Here is a 13047-nt window from a genome sequence, read left to right as displayed (position 1 = left end):
TGAATAGGTAACGCTGTATCATAACTGATTACTTTTAATTGATGGTAACGTTGTAACCTAACTAACTACTTTCCAAAGTAACTATACCCAACACTGGTCCCTACACCTTAAAGTCGCCTTAACACAATTGTCAGGCACCTCCAATAATAGAAAAATAACTTAAACAAGATTTGCTTGTGCTTTTGCTACTTGATTGAAGTGGTGTTTGGTAACATGCTGTATTGCATGCCTTGTCATTGTTTCATGCACTTTCTTGGCCCTTTGTTGCGTTCAGTAAACCACGTTCAGCAAAGCATGTTCAGCTGAATTCAGTATTTCAGTATTTAAAAAAGCATTAGTTGCAGCAGCCCTCGTGTGAAGCAATTCCCTATTAGTAATTTAACGCACTAGTCCCTCTGTTAAGACAAGTGCGTTCATTAGAAATCTTTAGATCACTGATACACTATTTTCTTTTACTACTTTTTTTTTTGGGGGGGGGGGGGGGGGTTGCCAGTCTGCAGTAAACATAACAGATTTTATTACATCTAGGGGTGCTCCGATCACGATCGGCCGATCGTTAATGCGCATCTCGTCAGTAAAGCCGGTTCTCTAACCAGCCGTTAATTCCATCAGGTGCGTGATTTCACATAGAGCAGCTGTTACTACACAGAGCCTTTGTTAACTGAGAAGATGCGCCAAAAAACGCTGAAAATGAAGTGGATTTGCGCATCTTCTCTATTAACAACGGCTCTGTGTAGTAACAGCTGCTCTATGTGAAATCACGCACCTGATGGAATTAACCGCTGATTAGAGAACCGGCTTTACTGACGAGATGCGCATAACGATCGGCCGATCGTGATCGGAGCACCCCTAATTACATCTGATACTAGTCGCAACCTGATGGCCTGATAGACAGAGGACAGTAGCCGCATTTCCACTGTCGGGCCAGTGCGAGCCAGGGCTTAAAGCGGGCCGGGCGGGGCTCATAGCCTCGGGCCAGTAGCACTGAGGCCAGAGTAGTGCAGGGTTTCCACAGGGGAGCTTGAAGCTCCGCTGCTCGTCACTAAAACACGCCTCTCAGAACAACGTCATGCAACCTCATTATTTCACTAGAGAAGTTATCAGAAAACTAAGAAATAAGTCACTGGAACATGCGCGATCACAAAACGAACATGATAAAAGCGGCCATTTGTTTGCATGCTTTGTTATATATTCAAATTCAAAAGCATGTATGTTTTAACTATAGAATAAGTGATACAGTGATCATATTGATTTAATTTATCAAGACTCAAAATTAATCACACATAAATACACTTTCTATTTTATTTATTTATTTTTAACGCTTATGAAAATAGCCTGCTTATTCAGTGAGTCTGTTTCTGTTCATTTGTAGTCACAGTGGCCTATACGTCACATTAAGAATGAATTATATCTTTATTTTTATAAAGGATCCCGAACAAAAACATTATTATATTTTTATAATAGGCAACATGAGCTAAACTCTCGAGACGAGGCTTGTGACAGATAATATAAGTTACTAAATAAATACACGATTGTGATAGAGAATAAGAAGCTGACGTCTGATTTCTTCAAGCGGTCATATTTACCATGTTTAATGTTAATGCCCAGCGTGCATAGTCTTTTACATCGCTTATAAATATTTCTGCCCTGTATGGTGATTATAATCCACATTGGATCAAGTTATTTCAAACACTCGCTGCTGACTGAAAGTGAGTTTTGACCTCAACTTATTTAAATAAAGCGTTTAATGCTGGCGTTATCGCGGCTATCTTTCTGAAATGATCCACAGCACATACTCTCTATTTTTATAAAAGCTCCCGAACAAAAATCATTATTATATTTTGATGATATGTAACGTGGAGCTAAACTCACGAAACAAGACGACAGATAAAATGTTACTTAATAAATACACAATTGTGATAGAGAATAAGAAGCTGACGTCTGATTTCTCCAAGCGGTCATATTTACCATGGTAATGTTAATGTTTATCGTGCATAGTCTTTTACATCGCTTATAAATATTTCTGCCTTGGTTAGTGATTATAATCCACATCGGATCAAGTTATTTCAAACACTCGCTGCTGACTAAGAGTGAGTTTTGAGCTCAACTGATTTTAAAAAGTCTTTAATGCTGGTGTTAAAGTTGTTATCTTTCTGAAATGATCCGCGTTGACGCCCTCCAGACACGGAGAAACTCCGCCTTTGTTCGTAACCCCTCCTCTAGCCCCAGCTGGCCCGCTTTGGCCCAAGGATTTTGTCGGGCCGAAAAAACCTGGCCGTTGGCCCCGAGGAAGCCCCGGCGAGGCACGATCAAGCCCCGGAAGTGACAGTGGAAACGCGACTGGCCCTGGCACGCACTAGCACGCCCGGTCCTAGCTCGATAGTGGAAACACGGCTAATTTTGTAGTTGTTTAACGACCCCCAGGTCCAACAGGTTACTTCTTGGAGGAGTTTTGTTCTTCTCAAACTTCCCTGAATATGGTACTCCTCTGGTTATGCTTGGAGATTTCAACGTCCACCTAAATAAACCTCAGGCTGCTTGCTTCGTTGAATCTCAAGTGAGTGTTAACTGTGGCTACTCACAAATCAGGTAACAAACTGGACCTTATGCAGACCTCGAATCACTTCATCCTCACTCTTAACCTCAACACGGTACAGTACTCCTCCTGACACAACTACTACTCCTCCACATACTTGACCTTGGCAATCTGATGTTCTCCAGGAGCATCGTTCTAATCTCAGTGCTGCTGAGAGGGTGTGGTGCAAATCAAAAAATCCTCTTCCTTCTCTGCTAAAGTATCCACTGCTTAAAGGACATACTACCACAACAAAATGAAGAATTTGTCTAACTCTTGCATGCTTTTTAAAACATCTTCCCTCCTGTGTCCTCCTCTCCCTCCTTCGTCAACTCTAATGGTGTAAGAGACTCTCATGCTGCACCCAAAAACTCTAAAATGCTGCCTTCAGGGGCAGAATTCTAAGGCAGGAAGGCACCAAGGCACGTTCAAATCCAAATTCTACTTTACTTCCCGTCTCCAGAGGTACCTTCTTCTGAATGAATTTTGAAGTCAGCATGTATCCTTCGCTGTATTTGGTATCCCACAATCCTGTGTGTTCTGTGACTAACCTTTTGCACTATTGATGTTAGTTCTAGCGAGAAATCAGTAATATAATAATTAAATATTCATTAAGTTATTACATTCTTATCTAATATTCTATTTTGTTGTAGATCATTTAACTGTTAAGCTGCCTCAGTAGTCTGTCCGAAATCAATTTCATGAGGTGCCTTTGTGCAAAAACACTGCCTGCAAAGTCATTGCCATGAGGTAGCGAGGCAGCAAGTCAGCTACCTAAGTTTTTGGATAAAGCCTCAGTCAACACATCTGACTACTTACCTGTCTTGACATTCCCCTAGATGTTCTGTTGCTCCTTTACTTCATTTGATCACCTGCAAGAGACAATCTTCTGTTACCCTCAGCTAAGAGACTTCAATCCCTTTATTTCCTCAGATTTCTCACCCTCAGAATATTGCCTTTCATCCTTGTGCCCGTTTGTCAAACCTGTTGCTTTGAGAACTTACTTCTGTGTTTCTGGCCTGTTTGCTGACATGCCTAATGACTTTGCCTCATTCTTCATTAATAAAATTACAATTATCAGTGCACGATTCTCTACATCACAAAAGATCAAACACATCTTGCCAGCAAACATACTCGCTCACATCTTTCTCTCCAGAAGCCTACAAATTCATCCTTTCCTTGATCTTATGGTTCGAATCGTACCTCTCAGATAGGTCCTTCAATCTATCTTGGTGAGTTGTCCATGTCACAACATCTAACTATTGGGGTGCCTCAGGGCTAAGTTTTTGAATCACTTCTCTGTCTTTATGGCATCATTAGGTTCTGTCATTCAGAAACATGTTTTTTCATATCACTGTGCTATGCTGATGACACTCAACTCTACCTCTCATTCCATCTTGAAGATCCAATGCCAATGATAGCTGCTCAGATCTCAGCATATCTAATAGACATTTCTTGTTGGAAGAAGAATCATCACCTTCAACTCAGCCTTGTGGAGACAGATCTGCTCGTGATTCCAGTCAACCTTAAATTTCATGACAATTTCTCCATACAGCTGCCCCATCAACCATAAAACCTTCCAGGACATGCTCTTTATATCCCTTAATATCTCTGTGTTAGCTTTTATTGTTTTGAACGAATACTGAAAACTTGTATAACAGGCATTGCCATCTTATGATGAATCACGTGTTTTTCTCATCTGCAAGTCACTTTGGAAATGGAAATATAACTGGCTTATTTTATATTATGTGGAACTTTGAATGTGATAAACATTTATAGTAGCATTGTGTTAGATTATTGTTGTAGTGTATTTGATCTTTTGTGCATTTAGCATTACAAAGTGTAGAATTAAGGAGCAGTGCATAGAGTTTTAAATTACATAAAGTTCTAATTATGCATAATGTCTTAACCCACATGGCATGGCAAAAGTATATTTTATGCTATCTGAGAGCACTTACATGACATTAAATACTGTATCTCCCTCTTTATAAGCTTCGTTGTGAGATGGGATATTCCTTGGAAAACAAAGGTAAGTTCAAAGCATTCTTGAATCCAACACTATTCATACTGTACAATCTTAAAGAATTATCTGTAAATGAATTAAGATATAAAATTTTTTAACCAACTCCTGAAGTAAAAAATAATCCTAAATTAAAATTTACCCAGAATGCTGCAATGTTACAAACATTTAAGATTGTAGTTTCATGGTAACAAATTAGTTCATTTAAATGCATACTGTATAAACATTTTACTTGGTAGCATTAAATAATTTAAAAGTGTTAATGTTACCTTAATTGTTAGCTTTTAGACATATACTGAGTAGATATACAGTTTTATGGATGTTAGAGATCCCTATTTATGAGTGTCATTCAAGCCCACAACTGTGCCCTGACCTGGCTATATGTTTTGACTATATAAATGTCTGCAGACAATGACAAATTATTATGGTGTCATCTACACTTCTCATATAAACTTCTTTTTTTTTCTGTGAGTAACAAAACAAAACTTATTTACTGATTATCTTGCCTAACATTCTTGAGTCAAATCCTGTTCAAACTTCCAAACATTGGACACTGGATAAACTGCTTTTGTGTTCTGTTTATCATGAAGCTAATGGAGGAGCCTTTACCATGAAGCTGGATTAGCTGGCTGGCCAGGTAAATTTCAGATTAGTTTGCACCAATCCTGGGTTTTAGGTACCACTGAAGTGGCTTTGCTTTTAGCGGCATTCATTGCCATAGTAACTTAAACTCCATGGCTAACCTGCTCCGGGGCAGGTTATGTTCTGGGTTAGAGAGCTGAAACTGAAGTTGGACCAATCAGATGTGAGAGAAGTGACTCATGTCTGACACAAAGTCACTCCAGTTTATCTTGATCCAAATTAAAGGTCAATAATGCTAAAAAAAAAAAATAGAAGTCTGGCTTTAATGATAATTACTGAGCCTTTTTATGATTTATGTAATTATTGTGATTCATATTATTATTATAATAATTATTATTATTTATCTTTTACACACAAGCAATTTTATTTTAACAGTTATTATAAATTGTTTATTTGACCTTAGATGTTCGAGTCTCTATCATTATATTTTCAAATGTATCAACTAATCACTGCACTGATAGAGCAAGATTTTTTTATTTTTTTTGTCCTCCTTCATTTTTCATATAACGTTTACATTTTTCATATTCTTCAATCTCTTAACCTTTAGCAAAACCTTTACGTTTTTAATCTCGCTGGGTCTCTCAAGAGAAGTAAATCAAACTTGCTTTGTGTGCAAGTCTCGTGATTGGCTGTTCACCAGTGATGTCACACATTCATGTGCACATGCTCCACAAACTCAGGTTCAAAGCCTGAGTTGACAAAGAAAGTTGATGAACAGCATCATGGTACCAACAAAGCCGGATTGTAGAGGTTTGGTTTTGTCAACTCAAAACTAATCCTTTAACTCTGAATTTGTTCAGCTACCATCATGGTACAGGCCACTGCTGTTTGCCTGTGACATATTTGTGTAGTGAGTCAACAGGAAATTTTGTGATGGGTAGGAATCATTTACACCACTTCTAGGTCTTTCTCAATGGTAACTGATTGTTGTGAAACATTCAGGTTTTTTTTATGATTGCCTTACATTCATGTTGCATTGGATAAGTTGAGTCATCCTCCACCGATGCCACAGATCTCCTGCTTTGGTGTTATCTTTACTGCACCAAATTTGAACAGACTGAAGCCAAGATTTTCAATGAGTGGCCTATACCTAACAATTTTATGGCTTTAATAGACTACTTTGTGGTAATACTTTTTTTTATTTTCTTTTGTTCTTTTGGAAGTTTGAAAATCTACCTGTTTGTTTTAGTGTATAAAAAAATTGCATTTCCAAGTTAATATAAATTATTCATTTTGCTTATTTTATTCATTTTCAGGCATGAGAACAACCCTGCATGAAGTCTTCATGGAGAAAATCTGTGACAAATTTTTTTTCTGCTTCTTCCAAATATATAGCCTACTGTTCATTTATGCATATATATCACAGAACGTGGGGTGACATTAGCACACTTGACATAATGAACAAGTGCATTTATTACTGTAATGTTTTAACCATTTAATAACATTACAAGCAATATTTTGTATACCTGGGAGTTGACCAAGGATTTGCCCCATGACATGAATATGTGTATTCTTTTAGGCCAAAGAATAGGCCAAGTACTTGTGTTGTTCACTTATTGATCTTCATCAAATTGATAGTTTCTAAGCCAAGGCTTCTGATTTGTACAATACAATGCTTAAATCCACAATATTTTCACAGCTATGAGCCACAAGAATTGTATTTAATGGATCTGCTTAATAAAACAGTAATTGTTAAGGCACTCTACAATTCTTGTATTCATTCTGACAACACAGTTTCAGTAATACTCAAAAATCTGTTTTAATAACAGTAAAAGTTCCTTATTAACTTCTTCGTTTTTATTTTATTATAAGTTTAGATTTCATATTAGATTCGATATATTATAAAAGTTTTTTATTACAAGAAAGTTTATCATTATTTGCTGTTAAGTCATCATAACGTTATAAACATTTATTATTACGTTTCTCGTTATTATGAATCATATTCTATTTTGAAACGCGGCGGAAGATCAACCATGTTCTATCAGGAATGGAAGCGTCGCACCCTCTTATAACGTCACATTGTAAAGCCCTCCTTAGACGGAAATTGGGAAACTAGCAACAAAAAAAAGGTGTTGGTCTCCACCCTCAGTAATCCGTCCCTGGAAGTTATACTGGTTTTTATATGCTTCAGTCTGAATCGATCATCGAACATCGAAAGACTTTATAAAACACCTGAAGGTAAGATTGATTAAAACACTGAATTTTCGCTTCTCTGTGTAACACTTATAGTACAACAAGGCCCTCGCCATTATTATGAAATATATAAAAAATAAAAATAAAAGGAAAGAAAGAAAAAAGACATGACTACGAAATTCTATTTTATATGAAAGTATTTGTTATTTCACAAATTATATTTGACGTTTGGGGTTAGATTAGGGTTTCTGTTGTGACTATTAAATTAACATACGAGGAAGCGCAGTAACCATTACGCCCTTCCTTTCTTGTTACTAACTTACTTTCGTTAATCGTAACGAATAGCCTTATGAAATTAAGCTTTGTTGATTAGCTAAAACGATTTTATGCACTCGTTTTAAGCATGTTGTCAAGTAATGTGGCATGTTATTCATTTAAACCACATCTTGAGTGTTATGCTAGCGGCTAACCGGTTTGGCTAATGGGAATCTTTACTGCATTTTTTTTTTTTTTTTTTTTTTTTTTTTTTGCGCACTTAACGTGTTGACGTTTTAGTTATTCAAAAGTACATGTTTTAAAAGTGCATTTCTTTACGCTAAGATGTCTTTATATTTATCAGTAACGAAAACAAAACCATTGGCCTTGTTTGGAGCTTGTAATCCACCGACATAAACAAGATGGGATGTAAGGTGCTGTGTCCCAGTGTTGCTCTTCTTGCTTATCTTATGATCTGTCAACATATCCGAGGTGAGTATACGTGTGTAATGAATTTGAACTACTATTAATGACAACTAACCTTACAATTTTGTGGCCGTTGGTCTAAGTTATGCCATAGTGCTTTAGCTTTAAGATATCATACTAGTGTTTAAAAAATGAACCTTCATCAGATAACGTTACACAGAAAAAGAAACTGTAAAATGTACATTTACAGTCTCCTGCTCCATGACACATAAATAGGGTTGCCCGATCTTACTAGGGCAAAACCCCCATATTAAGCTACTTAAGGTTTTTGTTCTTCCAGTAAACAATTTAATATTGCCTACACCCCATGACGTTTTCAGTGTATTGTGGGAGTAACTTCCACAGAAGTGTAAACAGTCGGATACTACCAATAAACTTGTTTAATGGTTAGCTCTAATAATGCCACATATAAACAACACATGGTACAATGGCGGAAGATGGATATGGGTATATTTTAAATATGTAAAATGAGATGCTTAGTCCATTACAGTGAGATATTTTAATTAAATCATGATAGAATACCTATTTTTTCATGTTTTTACAGTGGGAAAATAACATAATCTGAAGGACTGAACACAGAGAACTTAACAGAGGTCTTGAAACAGATATTCTTGTGATATCTGTGTCCTGTTAGATAAAAATATAGAATGACTGAAAATGTACATTTCGTTCGTCAGTCTGACAGATAAGGATTATTTGTTGTGCACCCTCAAAATCTGCAATCATTTGTTTTTAGTCTATTTGAGTGACACTTGGCAAAACCAGACGTGCCGCCCATATTTTATTAAAATGCAGTACGTTCCTTTAGACGGGTGGATAACATATTTCCATCCTAAGAATTGTGTAGTGCTGTAATATAATATAAGGAAAGTACACTTGGTGAGTTCATTCTCTGAGCAAACTGTAGAGTAGTGTATAGTGTACAAGCTGAATGTTGACACTAGCAACTAACAGTGCTTTGAAAACAGAAAGGTTTTATCTTAAAGCTTGGTAATCATAATCAGGGGCCTCAGCATGCTGCTACTGTACACAGAAATAACCGAAAAATGGTACTGGAAAACATGGTACATAAACATGAATTCCATTGCTTCAATCATGAAATGGATGCATGAACTCAAAATAAATGTTGGCTTTTATACACTGTAAAATAAAATTTTTTTAAATAATTTTGGAAACTGACAATTAAATATTGACTAAACAAATTGCTTTTAAATAATTATCCCCAAACAAAAAGATGCATTGGGGTGATTATAGCTTATGGTCTAAAGGTAAAATTAAAAAAATACATTCACTGAACATATTAAATTGTGTTCAGCCAATTCATCAAGAAAAATTGAAATATCTGTGTTTGCCGAACAAGCCTTGCGGAGAAAAAAAACCGCATGCCAGAAAGGCGCATGCACCTGAGAGAAACTGTTGGTATAGTGGATTCAAATGTATCTGCGCGGGAGAGTGAGAAGACTAAGGAGTCGATGCTGAAGTACGACGACAGAAGTTCAGACATCATTTCAAAACAGATTTTTCTTCATTTAAGTTATGGTGAGTACTGAAATATGTATTTATTAAGTCTTGTTTATGTTAAACCGAATGCAGGTCTCAATGTTTCAACATAAAACCGTAAAACATGGGCATTAATGTTACACTACCATTACACTAGCATTGGGTAAGGTTAAACGAATTAACGACTCTCCGAATGTTTTACTTGAGGACATAGTATATTGTAATGTCTGAAAAATGACGGACAAGGGAAGCTCTATTTCCGAACTTTTAATCAGAACGAAGACAGTCTATGAGATGAACACTGTCCTCCCAACTATGCTCCGAACTTACTTTGTTAACCCCATCACTGCCGGTGCAAAACAAACCGCAATTTCACAACTATGAAGAGTCTGTGCGCTACAATATTTTCCATAGCCTACATAACATTGTATTTTGCAGAATAACAGTGAATTCACGCCTTGGTTTCATGATAGCCTTTTATAAACTAATTTAGCACGATACTAATATCTCATTTACTATTTATTGAACTAAATAATTTTGTCAAACTATATTGGGATTATGTTAAATGTATGAGACACTAGCTATTAATTATGTTTCTTGACTGAATACATTTTGTAAGTGTAAGCATTCATCTGTATTTAATTTTTACAATGAAGACTAACCAGTGTTATTTTACATCAGATTACTTTGATTTATGTAGTTTTTCTTAATTCTCATCTTATTACTGACTTTTTTTATGAAAATAATTTTTTTTTTTTTTTTGTGCATTGTCAATTATATTTCTTAGAAGTCTGTATCAGCTGGTCACACTATATATTTTAAAGTGGGAACTTTTTAATATTTTATTAAATAGCAAGAATATGGGGAATGAAGATGTTCTGTATTGTTCTGGATTTATACACTGTCAGTATTAATATTGCTATTTTATGCTTTTTACAGAGTTCAGAGGCATTGGAGCATCACAAAATTGGAATGAAAATGGCAATTCTTGAAGTGGTGAGCAGCAACAGTTCCATTTCAAGATCCCTCTCTGATGTGGTAAATGTTGCAATTGTCCTTGAAGAGGAAGTTGTCCTGGAAAACATGGGAGGCTTTGTGAGTGCATTCACTGTCCTTTTTGGCATGCTCTACGCACTTAACATGGAGTACAACAAGGACTTAAGATATACTTTTGAATACATTAAGGGGCCGTTCACATATCGCGTCTTTTGCGCGCTCAAGTTCATTATTTCCAATGTAGGCGCGCGGTATGCAAATCCATTTATCCTTTGCTGAAATTTCCGCGTCTTCATGCAGAGAGCACGTCATGGTTGCTTAGCAAAGGCAGACGCCTCAGGGGCTCAACTGCCCGAGCGCTTTGGAAAGAAGGAGAAAATGACGCGCCTGGCGTTTTCCACACGTTTTTAGGCGCGATATGTGAACGCCCCCTAAGAAGGTCTTTTTGAACATGGGAACTGAGTGCAGCAAAAAAGTGCACACTCTGATGAGCAAATTATTGGAAAACTAAGTGAAATTTCACTTAACCGTTACAGGAGAAGTACCCTTAAGCTCAAAGTACCTTTTGTGAGAATGTTTTTTGCTGCTTTCTATATATCTGTAAATGTGTTTACATGCTTAATATTTGATGAGTAAGATGCAGTTTCATGAGCTCATATTAAGATGAAATTACACTAAACACAACCCTGAAGTAATTTTTTACTTCAGACTTTTGCAGCTATTCAAATATTTGTAAATGTTTTACACAAATTCAAGTAAATTTACACTGAATATTTAAAGTAACCCTCTCCTGTTACTTGCATTTTATGTTGTGTTGACGTTTTTGCACTTTAGCAAATATTAACATAATATTTTAAATTATTTAACTGTTTAATATTGTTAGTGCAGTTTCATACATGTATTACCTAAATACCAAAATGTCAGTGAAATTTCTCTAAACACTGATAATACATGTTTTTAAAATAATTGTGGTTTTGTTAATATAAGATCTAAGGTCTAATGAGTTTTGTGTATCTTGGAATCCTGAATTGAAATGCATGATTTTTATCTACTAAGGTCCACTGTGCAGAAATGTTTAATGTATTTACCATTTAAGGTATTTTCACAATACTGTTGTAGATTTAATAAAATGTATTAAATAAAATGTGGCAGTATGGCTTGAGTGTTTAATATATATGTGTTTTTTTCTTTTGGGGCAACGGGGAATAAACAATACAGTGAAGTTGCTTTACTAATATAAATTTACCAAAATACATTTTTAGTTTAGGTAAAACTAAAAAGGAATGCTACTACAATTTAAAATGTATAATTGGGCCAATAACATGGGTTGGTAAACGAAGTTCTTTTCAATTGTTTTAACGAATTATTTCTCATTGAGCCAATGTTAACAGACTATTGCTACAATTGATAAAATTACATTTACAGAATTTCACTTGGGCCAATTGAAAATTTTAGATGTGACCAGTCACTAGAAAATTTTGAGTTGGGAGGATTATAATTTTTTTTACAATGTATGAGCCTGCAACAATATACTCGGGCTGTTCATTGATGCCCTTGTAATGCCTTCAGGACCGATTTAATCATGACCTTAGCCAGCAGACGTGTTTTTTGTCCCTAGTGCATATTTATGTAACCTTGATACATTTTGCATTGATAACAATGGTAAAACTGTATGAAAACAACTTCAGCACATGATTTGTTCAGTTGTAGTCAGCACCAGTGTGTGTAGCTTTGGACATTGTTGTGTTTTTACCCAAACATTACTTTAGTTTTAGTGTTTGAAAGAGCTAAACTTGACAACATTTGGGCTTTATTTAAAAGAGGTAGGAGGGTGGATGATAAAATATGAGCAACAAATGAAATAAAAACTGTTCTCATACTTTAATTAGCTTATACCATTTTGAGCATTGAGATTTAATTTCTACCAAATATAAGCATAGAACTATGAAGTTATTTTTGATTCAAAACAACTGAACACCTGTGGCAGTGCGATTTGTAGTTGTAGAGAAAAGCCACACATGTGTATCAGTAAATTTGAAGTCACAGAGAGAAATGTTTTAAGAGTTGCAAACCTGTAGACTTTTTTTCTCTCCCACAAACACAACACAACAGTTACACCTTCTCAAATTCTTCATTGCAGGTGCACAAATCCTATTCTACAAATCACACATTTAGAAACTCGTACGCTCACATTTTTGAAACGATTGCTGCAGTGAATGTGGTGCAAAACGCATTTACACACCCCAATGGCTTGCCACTCTTCTTTAATTGTTTCTTTATCCTGCAGTCAAAGTGATCCCACTCACTGATAAAAATAAATGAAATAGCAATAAAATAAAATAACAAAATCAAAAGTGTATTTTCTATATTAAGCACACAACTATTATTTTATAGCAATGATCTAACATTATGGATAAACTATTTGACATTTAAAAACAAT

At 35.7% G+C, this 13047-nt stretch overlaps 1 protein-coding gene across 16 annotated transcripts in view; it reads left to right on the top strand.

Annotated features, from left to right (window-relative positions):
* rca2.1 (regulator of complement activation group 2 gene 1) overlaps positions 1-13047 on the top strand; it is a 44778-nt gene that overhangs the window by 16919 nt on the left and 14812 nt on the right. The window contains exons 1-2 of one of the 16 annotated variants that reach the window (XM_052595067.1): positions 7247-7415; positions 7990-8117. The exons of the other annotated variants lie outside the window; for them this stretch is intronic. Coding sequence (XP_052451027.1) covers positions 8048-8117 — 70 coding nt within the window. The 5' untranslated portion in view covers positions 7247-7415; positions 7990-8047. Of the gene's footprint in view, positions 1-7246; positions 7416-7989; positions 8118-13047 lie in introns of those variants that run through there. 16 annotated transcript variants of the gene reach the window in all.

Source organism: Carassius gibelio, chromosome B23 (assembly GCF_023724105.1).
Source record: "Carassius gibelio isolate Cgi1373 ecotype wild population from Czech Republic chromosome B23, carGib1.2-hapl.c, whole genome shotgun sequence".
NCBI lineage: Eukaryota > Metazoa > Chordata > Actinopteri > Cypriniformes > Cyprinidae > Carassius > Carassius gibelio.
Note: the sequence above shows the minus strand (reverse complement) of the source record. Positions and strands in the feature narration are given on the sequence as shown.